This window comes from Labeo rohita, chromosome 9 (genome assembly GCF_022985175.1).
Source record: "Labeo rohita strain BAU-BD-2019 chromosome 9, IGBB_LRoh.1.0, whole genome shotgun sequence".
Classification (NCBI taxonomy): domain Eukaryota; kingdom Metazoa; phylum Chordata; class Actinopteri; order Cypriniformes; family Cyprinidae; genus Labeo; species Labeo rohita.
This window is the reverse complement of record NC_066877.1, coordinates 11789086-11808051: the sequence shown is the minus strand read 5'-3', so window position 1 is coordinate 11808051 and position 18966 is coordinate 11789086. Positions and strand designations below refer to the sequence as shown.

The 18966-nt window shown below is 36.3% G+C and overlaps 1 protein-coding gene across 1 annotated transcript in view; it reads right to left on the bottom strand.

Annotated features, from left to right (window-relative positions):
- The window catches only part of myo10l3 (myosin X, like 3), an 88653-nt gene that overhangs the window by 51264 nt on the left and 18423 nt on the right, over nucleotides 1-18966 (bottom strand). Inside the window, exons 2-9 of the mRNA XM_051119281.1 lie at nucleotides 15290-15388; nucleotides 5120-5278; nucleotides 3341-3528; nucleotides 2502-2636; nucleotides 2275-2413; nucleotides 2096-2180; nucleotides 1899-2005; nucleotides 945-1074 (exon numbers count right to left, since the gene is read on the bottom strand). Coding sequence (XP_050975238.1) covers nucleotides 945-1074; nucleotides 1899-2005; nucleotides 2096-2180; nucleotides 2275-2413; nucleotides 2502-2636; nucleotides 3341-3528; nucleotides 5120-5278; nucleotides 15290-15388 — 1042 coding nt within the window. The remainder of the gene's footprint in view (nucleotides 1-944; nucleotides 1075-1898; nucleotides 2006-2095; nucleotides 2181-2274; nucleotides 2414-2501; nucleotides 2637-3340; nucleotides 3529-5119; nucleotides 5279-15289; nucleotides 15389-18966) is intronic.

Below are 18966 nucleotides of genomic sequence, written 5' to 3'. Positions count from 1 at the left end.
AGTAAAGCAGCATTTGACAGTGTATGACAGCCACAATCTCATCCATATCACTACAAAAAATAGCATTCTGTATAGAATTCAAATGGTTCCGAGACATTTTGTGGTCTGTGCCAACTCATATGATCCACTCCCTGCCATCGTGTCTCTGAACCGGACCAGACCGTGTGCGCGCTGCGGCGGTTCATGTGAAATAGTGCAAAACCAGACTTCTGGATTGTTCCCTATCCCCTATATAGTGCACTACGTGGCATTTACTGTACAGAAATGACTAATTCTGTGAACAAGTGACCGATTTCAGATGCAGATTCATCGTGTATTTATAGTGTAGGGGGCGGGACGCTTTGGATTCTACAGCGCATTTGATTAGACAGAAAGTTTGATGAGAAGCTGAAGTGCAGGGTGATGTCATCAAAATCGTTGATTCATATTGAATACTTATATCTTGTAAACGTGAATTTTGTCGTTGTTTTGAAACACATTCATACTAAACCCCCCAAAAATTCAATTTTGATTTCATGGGGACTTTAAGACTGGTTATGTGATCCATTTCTGATGGATCATGTGAGACTGAAAACTGAAGTAAAATTCAGCTTTGCCATCACAGGAATAAATTACATTTTAAAATATACTGAAATAGTAATAAAACACCTATTTTTTATGAATTGGCAGTCTGCTGGAAATGTTCCAGCATTCATACAGCTTAGTGAGTTATCACCCATATGAAGCACAGTTATCACAGTGAATTCTGACATGTTGCGGCATGTCTCTACACACACTACTCAGTGAAAGCCTTTACTCATAACTCCTGACAGATAAAATATAGGCTGATATTGTGTGCCAGGACTACAGGCGGTATTTAATAAATCCTTCCACTAAGATAACTATTAAAAAAGCATGTATAACATGCTAGCTATGCTTCAGACAAATGCTTATCGGCCTCAAACCTCCTTTAGTGGTGATCTGAGCACCCCCTGCAGTCATGAACTCGATGTTGCCGATCTGTAAGACTCCAGAAAGCAGCTTGAAGACATCACGGATCTCCTCCTCAGTAAATTCCATCACCTTCAATGCTTCCTACAGTCAAGAAACAGAAAAAAAAACATAAGCATGCTTTATTTGACAGATATAGCTAATATTGAATTCTTGAGGAAAGAGAGAAGGAAATGAGATCTGGAGGCATTATGCTTACACACACTTACTGTGATTACAGAGGTCATGCCTACCTGACCAATAAATATGAACGAAAAATTAAGAAGAACTCTTAAGTTCTAAGTAGTTCCTTCAGAACAGATCGCAGAAAAGATATGATGTGGTGCCCTCTAGTGGACATCTAGTAAAGCCCAATCACATGGCATTAAAAGGATAGTTCACCCAAAAATGAAAATTCTGGCATTAATTACTCACCATCATGTCATTCCAAACCTGTTAGACCTTCGTTCATCTTTAGAACACAAATGAAGATATTTTTGATGAAATCCAATAACTTTCTGACCCTGCATAAACAGCAATGCAACTGACACATTCAAGACCAGAAAGTTAGTGAGGACATTGATAAAATAGTCCATGTGACATCAGTGGTTCAACAAGTGGTTGTTACAAAGCTACAAGAGTACTTTTTGTGTGCAAAGAAAACAAAAATAACGACTTTACTAAACAATTTGTTCTCTTCCGTGCCATTCTTTGACAAAAGTTCACAAAAGCACCATTGCGGTCATACAGTTTCATCAAAAAATAACTTAATATGTGTTCCAAAGATGAACAACGGTCTTACAGGTTTGGAATGACATGAGGGTGAGTAATTAATGACAGAATATTCATTTTTGGGTGAAACACTCATTTAAACTCTGTGTGTGTGTCTTAAAGTCAAGAATGCTGTCAAACATCCATTATTGACTCACCATCACACTATCATAGAGGTGTTTGTCATCCAGGCTTCTGTCTTTAACACAGCCGGACTGGTTGAGGTAATGATACGCCTCAGGAGAATCAGCCAGCATGTACATTTCTGATGGTGAGAACACATGGTTAATCCATACTGCTATACAATGGTCAATGAGAAAAACAAAGATTAATCTTTCAAAGATTCAGATCTCACCTCTGTGCTCATATTTAGCACCTGACAACAATGCATAAAAAATATGATAGTTCCTCTCTCCCGGATTCTGCCGCACAACTCGATTCTGAAATGTAATGAAATTTTTAGGCACAAAGCATTTAACTGCTTAAATGCATGGTTAGAAACAGTTATAATTTACAAAAATAAATAAAGGATACCTTTTCAAGTAAATAATCAATAATACAGCCGCCCTGGATATTTCCACTCTGAGAGAAGTGAAGCTGAATAAACTTGCCAAAGCGACTGGAGTTGTTGTTATAAACGGTTTTCGCATTTCCAAATGCCTCCATTATTGGACTGGAGTGGAAGAGAAAGAACATGTGTTAAAATGGATTGAGATACAACATCTCTAACAACAGAATAGGTGTGATAGCACATGTATGACCTGCTCTGTACGATGGCCTGCTCTACTCTGGTGGTCCTCTCTGACAGCGGAGAGCCTGTGGAGTTTTGACTCATGACAGACAAGAACTTCAGCAGCAGTTTGGTGCTCTCTGTCTTCCCAGCACCACTCTCTCCACTGAGAATAAACACACATGAAGCAAACATAAAACACACAAGCACATTTTGTCTGGGGATTTTTGTTTGATTCTGTATGAAGTCTATTAATGCTCACCAAGGCTATGTTTATTTGATCACATATACAGTAAAACATTAATTAAGATCATTACAGCAGCTATATTTGAATTTATTTCTGTGATGCAAAGCTGCATTTTAAACACCAGTGTCACATGATATTTCAGAAATCATTCTAATATGCAGATTTGCTGCTTAAGAAACAATTATTATCAATGTTGAAAACAGTTGTGATGCTTAATATTTTTGTGCAAACTGCAATTTTTTCAAGGATTCTTTGATAACCACTTCACACAGGAAGTGCTCACTTCAGAGATCTTCTGAATCCAGAGCAAATAAAACTGACCTCTGACCTCCATGCCAAGATGAGTTATGCAATAAACCTTGCTGTGTAAATCAAACGTAATCCATTTCTAGATTGAGTGGTCACACTCTGATTGGATTACAGTCCTATGGAACAGCAGACGACGAAAACACCCATACGCATCAGTCATCTTGTGCGCATTTGAAAATCACAAATCACCACCAGCAGTCTGGCGAGCTTTATATGAAGAAGATCTGATTAACTGTCCATTAAGATTACAGTTTAAATCCATTCAGATCTGATAATACTCAATGGGATGCAACTTAAAACTAGCAGGACGTTACCTGATGAGCACACATTGACTATCGTGTCTCTTCCACAGACAGCGGTAACACTCATTGGCCACAGCAAAGATGTGTGGAGGTAGTTCACCCAGGTGATGTCTGCTGTACACATCCACTGCCTCGGTGTCATACAGACCTGGTATCTGCTTATAAGGGTTCACAGCCGCCAGGATGGAGCCAATGTTAGTCTGCAAGGAAGAATGAATGACAATGAGAACATACAAGTTGAATCTTACACTGTTTATACTTTTGATGTTTAACACAGTAAAAGCATGAAATGTTCAGCCTTGGAGAAAAAAGAATCCATTAAAGGATTAGTTCAGTCTTGAGTTAATTGACTCACCCCAATGTCATCCAAGGTGTTCATGTCTTTCTTTCTCAGTTGAAAAGAAATGAAGATTTTTGAGGAAAAACATTCCAGGATTTTTCTTCATATAGTGGAATTTAATGGGGATCAATGGGTTGAAGATCCAAACTGCAGTTTCAATGTAGCTTCAAAGGGAAACAATCTAGCAAAACAATGTCATTTTCTAAAAAAATAAAAATGTATACACATTTTAACCACAAATACTCATCTTGCACTACCTCGACTTCACACATCACGCAGTCACGTTGAATATCCTATCCTACCTTTTTGAACCGAAGTACACAGATGAAGAACCATCACAGAGCTGGTGCAAGACAAGCATTTGTGGTTAAAAAGTATATACATTTTTATTTTTTTAATTTCCCAAGATAAGACCCATATTCCTTGGCTGGGATTGTGTAGAGCCCTTTGAAGCTGCATTGAAACTGCAATTTGGATCTTCAACCCGTTGATCCCCATTGAAGTCCACTACGTGGAGAAAAATCCTGTATTGTTTTGAAGACATGAACATTCTTGGATGACATGAGGGTGAGTAAATTAGCAGGAAGTTTTAATTCAGGAGTGAACATGGATTCTACACACTACAGATTTCTACAGAATTCAAATGCCATTCCCAAAGTTCTACATTTGTTAATATTTTTGGCTAATCTAATAATGCTTTTAGCTGCCAATACGCGTTTAAGATGATATACGTTAAACTAAACAAAATGGGTCTGATATATGGTCAAATTCATGTTCATAATTCAGGAAATAGTAAAATGGTAATAAAACTATCAATACATAAGAATAGAAAAAAATCAAACTTATTTCCATAAAGCATGACTGGTATTTAGTTTCAGACAGCTAAAACCATCATAAAATGACATTTGGATTACAAGACCATGTAACCACTATGTAATTGTACAAAATCTGGTAAAACTAATTCTATAAAATATTATTAGGAATTTCTAGGGAAGAAAAAAACAAATGGATATCCATCAATGTTTGCTCCATTTATGCTTACCTTTATCAATACATGGGACATTCTGCGCAGCTTTAAGCTCCGATTAAACACCATTAAAGCTTCTTTTGAGGCACAAGACCTCTCAAAGCACAGACTGTTTTATTGTTTACATGAAAACAGAGCAAATTCTAAATTCCTGTCAGAATGTAATGACGAGAATCGGTGTGTGTGTGTGTGTGTGTGTGTCTGTGGACCTACTTAACCATATTTTGGGGACACATTTGTACCTAAAAGTGACCTAAATCTAATAAATCCTCTTTTTGTGAAAAGTACTTATTTTAAAAAAAAAAAAAAAAAAAACATTTTCTGTTAGGGCTAGGGTGTAGATTAGGTTACAGTGTTTCTAACCAGCTGTAGCTACATAAAAACGTGAAGTCTATGTAGGTCTGTTTTCAAAAATGAAACTTACATAAATGAGGTCCTTCTGGTATCGCAGAAAGAGGTTGTGCATGATGGCGGCCTCGTGTAACTCGGCCAGAGTGGACATGTCCTCCACTCCACTGATGCTGGTGGGATGCATGGGGAAAACCTTGAGCCTGTTCACCTCACCCAGATCCAGAGTCATCACCTTTAACACACAAAATTACACATTCTATGTGATCGGCACACGCTGTCATCAGAGGAACAACTGTGAACATTACTTTTAAGTGCTTTCAGATTAACCAAAAAGCATACAGTTCAATGAGCACATGACTGACATAATTAAACATGCATTCCCAAACGGCACATCAGGAATCCGAAGTGTGAAGAAATTAGCTGTGATTTATGATGCTATGAATCAACAGTGCGCTCAGGCAGGGCTCATTTACAGCAGTGTATGTGTGGGCCTGTAGCTTGTTTGACTAATGCGTCCGGACCTGCTCCATCTTTCTGCCAAGTTGTTTCACATTCCTGAAACCATACCCCCCGTGACATCCTCACAGCACTCCTCTCACTTTCACCATCCTGAGCACTTCTTTCACGACCTGGCCTCAGAAATCCTTGGACACGCTACATTATGTTAGATCACAAGGCTGACATCTTCATTACACATCACATTTAAAATGATTGTCTTTATCTACTTAACTGACATTGAGGATTTCATTTATTTGCTGAATCATGCAGACATTATCTTGTGTATCTGTCACTATTTTACTGATGCATAGCAACCCACACATCAAGGTTTGCCTTAAGAAGGCTACATAAATCTTCAAGTAAAAGTCCAAATAGTTGTTCCTATTATATCAGAATAGAAATTTATGAGCAGATACCAGTAAATGTTGGATTAGGCTACAGACAGAGAGACAATATTACCCATTATATTATCTCCAAATCTGTAATTAGTGGTGCTTGTTGTTCATATTGAAGGTTCATATTTAAAATTAGGGGGGAAAAAGTAGTATTTAATTCAAGCATTTATTCCGTTTCTGCTCAGTGTTATTTTTAACTAAAACTAAAACTATTAAAAATAATTTTTGTTAATTGAAATAAAACTGAAATTAAAAATTACTAAATTACTAAAATTAAAACTATATAAATAAAAAGCTAAAAATAGACATATATAATACAATAGAAAAGCTAAATAGAAATACAGATAGATATATTAAAAAAACACAAAACAAAATACGATTACTAAAACAAAATAAAATTAAAAAGTGGGAATCTAAAAGTAAAGGCAAATTATTTTATATATATATATATATATATATATATACATATACATATAATAGAAAAGCTAAATAGAAATACAGATAAAATCTAAAAAATCTAAAAATAAAAGCTAATTATTTGTAATATATATATATATATATATATATATATGTATATGTATATGTATATATATATATATATATATATATATAACAAAATAAAATTAAAAAGTGGAAATCTAAGAAAATGTTAAAAGCTAATTATAGAAAATATTGAAATAAATATTATTAAATAAATAAATATTATTAAATTAATTAAATAAATATAGAAAATATTGCAAAAAATATAGAAAATACAATAACAGAATAGAAAAGCTAAACTGAAATACAGGTAGACATAAAAACACATAAAACAAAATTACTTAAAATAAAATGATAGAAAATACTGAAAAATAAGTGGAAAAAAAAGTGGAAATCTTAAAAAAAAAGCTAATCTCTTAATCTTAAAAGCTAATTATTTTTAAATATATAACTGATATATATATATATATATATATATATAATAAAATAATACACAAACTAAACAGAAATACAGACAAATATTAAATAAAAAAAACACACAAAACAAAAATAAAATTAAAACCTGGAAATCTAAAAATGAAAGCTAATTATTTTTAAATATAGAAAATATTTTTTAAAAAAATCTATATTCCTTAAAATAGTGTTAACTCTGTTGGATGTGTCTTTCAAAGCGTGTGGTCACAGTTTTTCCAGTAACTGAGATGGATGATAAATCCATTAGCAAAAAGTGGCACTAAAATTGAATGATGTCATACAATAACGATCTTATCATTGTGGCTCGTCAGGCCTGTCTCCAGACAGATGAGCTTAATTGATCAGACATGACAGGAAGGAAACAGCACTTTGACAGAATACCCGCCCCCATTTGAGCTAATGTGATCTTTACGGAGATACGACACGCGAAATCAATGTGTCGTAACACCTGAGACTCCGTTTTCCAAATAAGAGTAACGGGTGTGAATCTGTGAACAAGTTTCAACACTATTTAATTCTAGGAAGCCCTATTATAATGATTCATTCAAATACAATAAAGTCATTGTAGCAAAAGCAGAGCAGCTCATAGTTGTGTGAAAGTGTCTCAAAGTTTACGTTTTCCCTGTATGACGCCTCGACTCCAAAACCAGACCAGGAATCTGCTCTCTATGGGTAATTTCTCAACACAGCAGGCTGCCAGACGCTCTCTGGGTCAAAGTTCACCCACAAAATATACGAGTTCAAGCCGTATGAGCCACTCGCAAACATTCAACTCGGAGGTCAAGGATGTTTAAGCAATAAAACATTCCCGCTGATCTCAAGACAAATTCCCCAAATTCCTGTTCATGAGATGCTCGCTCCCACAGCTAAGGCCAAACAAACAGCCTGGAGGTTGGAACAACACTCAGTACACGCAGAAAGGGAGGTTGAAACATGACAAGAGATGTGTCTCAATCAAACATTCACAGGAGGAGGCCAGAGGCAGAGCTGTCATTAAGGAAAACTGAGCAGCAAAATGGGCCCTGTGGTTGACTAGAGTGTATGGGTGGTGGCCCATCCATAAAAATGGTTTAAAATGAATTCTGATTATAGGGTCTCCTAAATGATTAGTCCACTTAAAGCATTAGTTCACATGTCATCCAAGGTGCAGTGTTAAATTCGTTGGCAAATAATTTTCGTCAACGACGTGTATTGTCGAGACGATAATGAAACAGAAACTCATTTTGAATGACCAAAAACTATTGACATTTTCGCCAATGAGTAAAAACAAGACGAAAATGTTAGGGAGGGACGACTGGGAAGAGATTTGTTTATAACAAATCTGCTGCGTGGTTAGGAGGTGAGATGTGTACATTTGAAACATGTCATAGCCTATTGATCTTTCCGGCGGGACATAAGCTAGAATACACTCGCTGCACGTCTCATAAAACGTTTAATAATGTCAATATCTGGGAGCAAAAGAAGAGCAGACTTATGGATAACATTGACGATGCAAAAAATAAAAATAAAAAACTCAGCACACACCGAGGCAACGCCTCTCACACAGCGCACGAGAACTCTTTCGCGTCTCATGAACGGAGAAATACACACAAAATTATGTCGAAATATCCGTTTCGATGAGTATTCACGTAAACACACTTGGTTAAGTCTTAGGTGAAGGTAAACAGTTGGAATATCAGACGTGTATCAGTACATTAGATCCGTCTATTCGATTTTAAAGGGACAGCAACCTCATTTAGTTGCTATTGTGTGTGGCACTGATGTTAACCAAGCAACAAAAGAAAGACTGAAAATCACTCACTGCTCTTGACTAAATCATTTTAGTAGCCGTAATACATATTAATTCAAATTAATATAAATAAATGTGTCTGCTTGAAAGAATGAAGAATGTGGTAAACAAGTTGTTATAAAGAATGCATAATTAGCCTACAGTATATAACCACTGGTATTTCATTGAAAATGAAACCATGTTCTTGTTTCTTTATGAGAAGTGGTTTTGTTTGATTTTAATATCAAAGGAATGTTGCATGTCACAGCAGCTATCATAATAAACCGTAATATCAAACCTATACAATGAGTTCGGTAATTTTAGAGAAATGCTTAATAAATGCATTACAATGCAGCTAAACCCATTAGATTATAGCAGACAAAATCTACTGTAGATTTAGTCGACTAGAACTCGACTAAAACAATTCAGATTACTAAAATATGACTAAAACTAAACGGCATTTTAGTCAAAAGACTATGGCTAAGTCTAAATCAAAATCTGCTTTCAAAATGAACACTGCCAAGGTGTTCATTTTTTTTTTTTTAACAGTTGAAAATAAATTAAATTTTTTGAGGAAAACATTCCAGGATTTTTCTCCATATAGTGGACTTAAATGAGGATCAGCAGGTTGAAGGTCCAAACTGCAGTTTCAATGCAGCTTCAAAGGGCTCCACATCATCCCAGCCGAGGAATTAGGGTCTTATCTAGTAAAACGATCAGTCGTTTTATATAAAAAAATACATAAAAAATGAAAATAAGTATACTTATAAGTATACAAAAGGTAGGGTAAGGCGAAAAAGTCCATCTCATTTTCTCCTCCAACTTTAAAATTATCCAGCATCGTTGTTTTACCTTCTTTTTTTTGTAAAGGCCGTTTGACTTTTTTTGTATGTTTGCTTTGTAAACACTGGGTCAGTATTTCCACCTACGTTACACGTGACCTTTCCAACGTGACTGCATAATGCGTGAAGTCGAGTTAGTGCAAGATGAGCTTTTTAATTTATAAATTTTGTATTTTTTTTTTAGAAAATGACTGATCATTTCGTTAGATAAGACCCTAATTCCTCAACTGGGATCATGTAGAGCCCTTTGAAGCTGCACTGAAACTGCAGTTTGGACCCTCAACCCATTGGACAACATTTGAGTCCACCATATGGAGAAAAAAACTGGACTGTTTCCCTCAAAAAACGTACTTTCTTTTGGATAGAAAAGATAGAAAGACATGAACATCTTGGATGACATGGGGGTGAGCAAATTATCAGGAAAACAGTTTTTAAAAAATATTTCCAACAATCTAAATGTTAAATTAATATTTTTTATAACTTGAGCTACATTCAAACAAGACTCTTAAGTCTGATAATCCGGTTCTCAAAGCTACATCTCCTATGTGTCATCTCATTGTCCTCTGCTTCTGTGACATCTTACTGATGTCAAGCAATATGTCTGATTATCATGTAACACAATTAGAGGGACATGACAACTGACTAAGCAGCATGGTGGCTACAAAATAAACAGTGAACAAAGAAACTGGCCTACGGCACAGGTAAATATTTAAAATATAATGCAAGCTACCATAAAAGAAAGCACTAATGCTGTCATTAGTACTGAGCTTATTCTAAAGCAACAATAACAGACCAGATGTTACAAAACACAGCCAAATTGTCATAATGTTTTACAGAATATGTGAAGACACCAGCAGAGTGTATTTAACATCTATGATCATCTATTCGCCCCAGGATATAGTGGCCTGCTGTGCTCAGCAAATTGACACATGGCAGGGAGTCAGCCTGTCGTAGTGCCATTAGCACGTTACAGGCATTCAGACAGGACAATGGGTGTCAGTGTTGACAGTGTGCCAGGAAACGGGAACATCACCTCTGGTTGCTAAGCAATGGACCAGCCCAGGGAGTATTGGGAATCCTGATGATGAGGTCATCAATAAAACATAAGGAAAAAAACAACCAGTGCAGTCAGTTTGAAAAATGATGCTCTGTGCTGGATAAATAAATGGAATTTCCTGGAGTTCTTATTTGTGTTCCAGCATGCTATCACTGGTAAGAATTCACTGGTAAAATACCAGCGGTTTCACGGAACTGCTTCTATTGTCCATGCAGGTTTATCTCTCTTCCTCAACAGCAAGACTTCCTCAGTGATTATGCATTAGGACTTGTGAATCCATTTCATTTTGCATGACTTGAGAAATTATATACAGTATTCCTTCCTGTAAGTACTGTAAACTTCAAGCGTACATTCAATTAATGCTTTCATGGTCTTCCAAACACTAAGCACGCATACAACATCAATACACTTACGTGAGCGCCAACACACTCCCCTAAACGTGCATGTGCATGTGAAGCCATCTGCTAAATCCATTGATCTAGAGTTATTAAGTGCACAATCAATGTTTTCCTAATCTGGCCTTTTCACCGAGGGCAGCGCCGCTGACTAATGCACCATTGTGGCTAAAACAAAGTACATAAAAAGTACTGAGAGAATGAATAAAAATAAGCTCTACAGACTATTTTGAAAGGACTGTTTTTTAAACTAAGCACAGATAATTTTATGATGTACATATTTGGCAAATATAATTTGTAATGAGATACAAAAAAACACTGTCTACAATCCATGTACAATCCACAGTCAAGTGATTGAAGGATTGTAATTAAAAGAGTAACTGGCATATTTGTTTCTCTGCTTTTCCATGCAAGTGTCCTGCATGAGGCTTTGTGTTTGAAAGACCACACCCTGCTGTATTATTGAGCATGGGCTATATGAATATGCATGAAGTGGGTGGGGTTTGGAGGACAGGAACGGCCCAGTTAGTGTGCAGACACATGGAGGCCAGCTGAAATGGCTATACTCTTTACAGGAAGCAGTCTTCTTTCAACCCATCCGCTGTGCCAGCGCTGAGTCACACCCTGCCCAAAGCAATCCCAGAAAAACACAGGGTATGCTTTACAAAACACTAACTATAGACTTAGTGAAAGCCAAGCGTCTATAAAATGCTGATGATAACTGTGTTAAACCTAAAATTATTACAAAAACAGCTTTGTGGTACAGTATTAATGCATTAGTCATTATTCAGCTTTTAGTAAATACACAGATAATTTTGCTTTTTACATTAAAGACCATGACAGATAGATAGAACAATAGAATGATAGATGGAGTGATAGATAGAGTGATAGAATGATAGACATAATGATAGAATAGCAAACGTCCGAACAATAGAAATAACAACAGAGCATTAAAATGAACCATAGATAGAATGATAGAAAATAGAACTATCAGAACGAACAATAGTCAAAACAATAGTATGACAGATAGAATGATAGAACAATAAATATTATGATAGAACAAACTATAGAATTAATGATAAAACAATAGAAAGATAGATAGAATGGTAAGATGATATATCGAACAATAGAAAAATAAAATGAACAAAAACATTAGAATGACAGAATGTACCATTGAATAAATGATAGAATGAATGATAGAACAATAGACTGATTGATAGACAGAACGATAGACAGACAGAATGACTGACAGAATGACAAACAGAATGCACCATAGACAGAAAGAATGACAGACAGACATTTAGACAAAGAATCACAGACAGAATGACAGACAGGCAGAATGGCAGACAAACAAAATGACAGAAACAATCACAGACAGAATAGCAGACAGATTAACAGATATACAGACAGAATGACAGACAGACAAAATGACAGAAATAATCACAGACAGAATTGAAGACAGATTAACAGATATACAGACAGAATGGCAGGCAGACAGACAGAATAACAGACAAACTAAATGACAGACAGAATGACAGACAGACAGAAATAATCACAGACAGAATGGCAGAGAGATTAACAGATATACAGACATAATGACAGACAGATATACAGACAGACAGAATGACAGACAGAAATAATCACAGACAGAATGCCAGACAGATTAACAGACATACAGACATAATGACAGACAGACAGATATACAGACAGGCAGAATGACAGACAGATAAAATGGTAGACAGACGGATTAACAGACAGACAGACAGACAGAAATAATCGCAGACAGACAGATTTACAGACTGACAGACAGAATGGCAGATAAACAAAATGACAGACAGACAGACAGAATGGCAGACAGATTAACAGATATACAGACAAAAATGACAGACAGACAGAATAACAGACAAACAAATGATAGACAGAATGACAGACAGATAGAATGGCAGACAGATAGAATGGCAGACAGACAGATTAACAAACAAACAGACAGAAATAATCACAGACAGACAGAATGACAGACAAACTAAATGGCAGACAGAATGACAGACAGAATTGCAGATAAACAAAATGACAGACAGAATGGCAGACAGATTAACTGATATACAGACAGAAATAATCACAGACAAAATGGCAGACAAATTAACAGATATACAGACAGAATGACAGAAAGACAAATAATCACAGACAGACAGAATGACAGACAGACAGAAATAATCACAGACAGAATAGCAGACAGATTAACAGACATAACGGCAGACAGACAGATATACAGACAGACAGAATGACAGACAGATATAATGGCAGGCAGACAGATTAACAGACATACAGTCAGAATGACAGACAGACAGATTTACAGACTGACAGACAGACAGAATTGCAGATAAACAAAATTACAGACAGACAGGCAGAATGCAGAATGACAGACAGAAATAATCACAGACAGAATGGCAGACAGACAGATATATAGACAGACAGACAGACAGAATGACAGGAAGATAGTACCAATACAGCCATTATCCAGTCTTTAATAAAAATACAGATTCTTTTTTACACCAAAGACCATGATAAATTGATAGATCAAATGGTAGAACAAATAAATGTCAAAAGGAACAAATGTTAGAATAAATGAATGTTAGAATGAATGCTAGAAAAAATGACTGACAGACAAAGTAAAATAAAGAACGATACAATGAATAAATCATAGAATGAACAAATTATAGCATAATAGAAAGAACGGTAGAATGAGCAAACGATAGAACAAACAACCAAACCATAGATGGTAGATAGGACAATAGAGGAATAGATGGATGGTCTGGTACATGACTCTAGCTGGAGGAAGTCGTTCTTCTGAAGGAGCCTGAGCTCAACCTTTATCCCAGACAAGAGCAGTGTGTCAGTCTTTCCACGCCTCACTGAACTCTACTCACACACGCCCTCCTGATCTCTGCTGACCCCTGCTTCACCATGGATGCCACAGTAAGCTTGTTAAATAAAACATGCGATGGGGTCCCATGCACTTACACTTTACTATGCAGATTTATTAGCCACGCGCTGCATTAAATGCTGGGAGCTCCGTAAGAGTCTTGCAGTTTGAAGTGTTAACACTTGGAATTGAGAGATTTTATTTTTCATGATCATCTGTGGTTGGTATGGTCTGAATCCCTCTCTATAGTCACATAATGTATGCTTGGTTGAATTTGGCCTAAACAGACGCACAAATTGCTCACAGCAGAAGTCATTTATGTTAATGCATGTAGAAGAATTGCAGAATATGCATTAAATCCAGAATTAAAAACAACCAGTTTAAACAATTATGTAAATACTCAAGTACTCAACTATGCAAATGGCAATCAGTCTGAATTGATCTTAATGTGGAACTGAAATAGAAAGAAAAAATCAATTTGGGCTGTAGCTGTATGTTCAGAATGACACACAGATCACTAATATGCATGCAAATTCATGGAAAGCTTCCTGTAGCAAAATGAACCATATGTTCTGTCAATATGTTACAAAGAATCTAATTTTCTTCCAAATTGGCATATAAACAGGACTAAAGATAGATTAAACAGAGAGAAAGAAATAGTGGAAAAGATCTGAAAGAAGACTCTTATGCTCAAAAAGGATGCAAAAATACAGTAAAAACAATAATACTGTGAAATATTACTACTTTATATAACACTATAAATTAAAGTTATAAATGTCTCACGTTCACTTTTTGATTTAATGCATCCTTGATGAATGAAAACATTAATTTTTATTTATTTTTTAATAAAACAGACATAAACAGATAGTTATAGAACAATAGATAGAAATGGAGATTAGAAACTTATCATGTGACATCTGCAAGAAATATTTAAACATACGAGCTGAGTGCTATATCACATTCATACACTCTGAAGTACCAGAACAAAGCACTCAGGCTGCATGTTGACACACATCTGATAAATATATTCTGACCTGCATTCTCATTGTGCTATGAGAACAGGATTTCCTCCAGACACAAAGCTTTAACAGAGGGCCATACTGATTAAGCACACTGGCTAAACTTGGCTCCCTTATGGACATTCCTGTTATTCATATCAAAGGTCTTTCTGTAGTGGCGAGAAACTGCAGATCAGTCAAACCATACTGTACTTGCACAACCTCACACAATTAAGGCCCTTATGTTTATCTCTCTCAGACAGATGGGAAGTGCAATTCATTAAGAATATAAAGCCAAAATCAATAGCACAAGCCTGTTTAGTCATAAATAAAAATGGAATTTAAAAGTTAAAGATCTTAAAGAGGTAGTTCACCCAAAAATGAAAGTTTTGGATAGCTTTACAAATGTTTACCTCTCCATAGTCTGTGGTGAGGATGAGGGTCCGGTCATCACAGCAGCTGACGGTGGAGGGCAGGAGCTGCTCCTTGTCCCGCACCCACACACGAGCTCCCTAAAAGACAGACAGACCATATGAGACACTAAACAAAGCAAACCAAGCAACAACAGCCTGAGAAATATACAAGCATTAAAGATCTGACATAAGAAGACAGACATTTTCTTCCTGTTGCGGCTGGTAAAGAAATTAAATATGTATGTATATGGAACAGACACTGTTATGCGCTTCTAAAAAGAGCTGAGGACAGAACAAGATGATACAGAGTGAGCAATTTCAATTGATCCGATAGCAATCAGCGATCTCAACCACAGCCCATCATGGGCTTTCCTTCATCATCATTAAAGCACCACAGCCATTCCGTCTCGCTGCGCTTTCATTTCATAGACATACAGTGGTGCATTTGACTGAAAAATCTCCCTCCCAATGGGTTTAAACGCACATTGTGGGCACATGGGTAGAACAGAACACTATTCATGCCAACAGCACATGTTGCAAACCAAAGTAAAGCCCTTTGGCAGCACCAAATCCTGTACTTGTCTCTGTGTAAAAAGAGACGGTTGTTTCTCATGTCAGTGTTATGAAGGAGCCTTTGCTTGCGCACTCGCCGCCATAATAGGGTGTTTTTAAAGAATGCCAAGGCGTTGCTAGGGTGTTCTGGGTAGTTGTTTACTGGCTCCAACTCAAGTCCCAAGACTGATCACTCTGAAATGTAATATCAAACTTGACATGACTTACTTTTTTCTATAGACAACAAAGTTGTTTATACAATTATAGTCAATGGGGTCCAAAACAACTTTGGTAGAACATAGGTTTGGAATAGCATGAAGGTAAGTAAATGATGACAGAATTAAAATTTTTGCGCTAACCATGCCTTTAAAGTTTGGTATTCGCTCTCTGATGATGAAAACAGCTGCAATGAAAGGGTGGTCTAACTATGCTTTTGTCTAATTGCGTGGCATTCTTTAAACAAAGCCGCCAACTTCCATGTTTTCAATCGGAAGGCCAAGAATGCAGAAATGGAGATGTGAAAACAGGAAGACATAAGTCTGGCTGCTAAGACTACTAGTCATTTCCTTCTGTTGTGAACCCTAACACTGTATTAAGGGCCGTTCACAGCAAGGACGATAACTATACCCACATAAAGTTTAAAAAAGCATTTAAATTTTAGAGGAATAGGGACATTAAAGGAATAGCTCACCCGAATATGAAAATTCTGTCATTATTTACTCACCCTCATGTCTTTCCAAACCCGTAAGACCTTCAATCATCTTCTGAACACAAATTACAATATTTTTGATGAAATCCAAGAGCTTTCTGATCCACCATAGACAGCAACACAACTACCATGTTCAAAGCCCAGAAAGGTAGTAAGGACATCGTTAAAATAGTCCATGTGACATCAGTGGTTCAACTGTAATTTTATAAAGGTACGAGAATACTTTTTGTGCACGATACACAAAAAATATTCTTGATGCCAGAACTGCAGTGCATGCTTATAATAAACAGAATAAAGCAAATATAGTTAGTGTTATCTTTAAAGTTATTGTTGTTGGTGTGAATGGGCTTTTAATGGTGTGCCAGGTTCTGATGGCCCTCACACTTACACTGACAGGCATAAATCTTCACATCGCGGCCATTCAGAGGGCCAATGGAGTGTTGAGAGAGTAGTTTGTCCAACAGCACATGAGAACCAAAGGATCAATGGGAGCGGCTTCCACCAGGAAACCCAAGCCCCAAGGTCAGAGCTCAGGGATATCAATCCTCATTAACTATTAATAATGACCTGACATGTGCAACAGCACTGGGGCCCGTAGGCAGCATGTGCAGGCACACGCACAATATACATCCACTCTTTCCAAAACACACGGTATGAAGATGATCATAGACATATGATACACTGGAAAGGAGACGTGGATTATAATGAGGCCAGACACATTCAAGCTTTCGAGTGGAGGCATTCGTTAAAGGGATAGTTCACCTTTAAATGACAATTCTGTCATCATTTACTCACAATCATGATGTTTCAAAATTCAAACCCATTTGAGTTTGGCTCTGTTGGATGCAAAAGGGGAAATTTAAAAGAACGTTCATGCTGCAATTTTCCAGATAGTGATAAAAGGCTGTCAAGCTCCAAAAAAAGACAAAAGGCAAAGACGAAAGTGTCATAAAAGTGGTTAAATTGTGGTTAGATTTCAGTTTGCTCATCACAAAGCTATTGCATATGACAAGTCATATGACTTGGAATATAGTGCACAAGTTGTATGCACTTCTCTAATATTTTTGTGGTGCTTTTTTCATTTTTGGAGCTTGACAACATCCTGTCATCATTAATTTTTCCCTTTTTACAGGCTGTGATGTTGCAATTTCACAGTCAACAGTTATTAACACACTATTAACTTCTTTCAGATGTGTGCATAAGAACAGTTTCAAGCAAAATGTGGGATCTACCAACTTGTACTTATACATAGGAATGTGTGTAAATATAAGCACAGCTCTGAGCATGCTTACACAGAAAATCTACTGGTAGAATGGCAATACTACAAAAAGAAAGTGCTGCTGTGTGTTTCCTGTGTCCTTTAATTGCAAATTCTCAATTAAGAAAATCACATGAACGATTAAAAGAATTAAAAGACACACTGCAAAAAAAGGCTTATGTGAACAAGCAACAAAAGCCACACACCCTTTACAAAAAAGGTAAAACAACAATATTGAAGTCTGAGGAGAAAATTAGTTTTTTGCCCTACACTACCTTTTTGCACCAAAGTACACAGATGAAGAACTAACCACTCTCTCTTTTCTAGCACTTTAGACACGGTTGCTCCTTTACACTTAAGGAAGATGAAGGAAAACAGTCTGACACTGTGGTATAACGAGCGCAATTGCGCCCTAAAGATAGCAACCCAAAAAAATTAGAGGTATTTCATATTGCATGGAGGGAAAGTACCTTCTCCTACAGAAAAGCCTTAAAAACTGCTAGATCTGATCTCTTTTCGTCTCTTTCACAATAAAACAAACACAATCCCAGGTATTTATTCAACACAGTGGCTAAATTAACAAAAAACAAAAACATGGACAGGCATTCATGTTTCCCAAAACATAGCAATAATGACTTTATGAACTACTTTATGTCAGTACTATTAGAGATAAAATTGCACAATCTGACTTTGTTATAACCTGGAATTAAACTACTGGTTTTGTCTGACCAGAGAAGAACGATGAAGTTTTGGTTCCTTCGACACGCTATTTTCCTGTTTATTACTGTAAAGCAGCTTTGACAAAATCTGTATTGTAAAAGCGCAATATAAACAACAGTGACTTGACTTGACAATTTGGACCTTCAACCCATTGATCCACATTGAAGTCCACTATATGGAGAAAAATCCTTCATTCTTAATTTATTTTCAACTGAAGAAAGAAAGACATGAACATCTTGGATGACAAGGGGGTGAGTAAATTATCAGGAAATTTTAATTCAGGAGTGAACTAAGCTGTTAATGCTGCTGTGTAGGTACTTCTAATACAACTAAGTAAGTAATACAAGATGATGGATCTTTCTCTTTTCTGACCACCGAAATCAATCTCTCAACATTTCTTTCCTATTATGAAAAGTAATAAAACACTATTTTTTAATT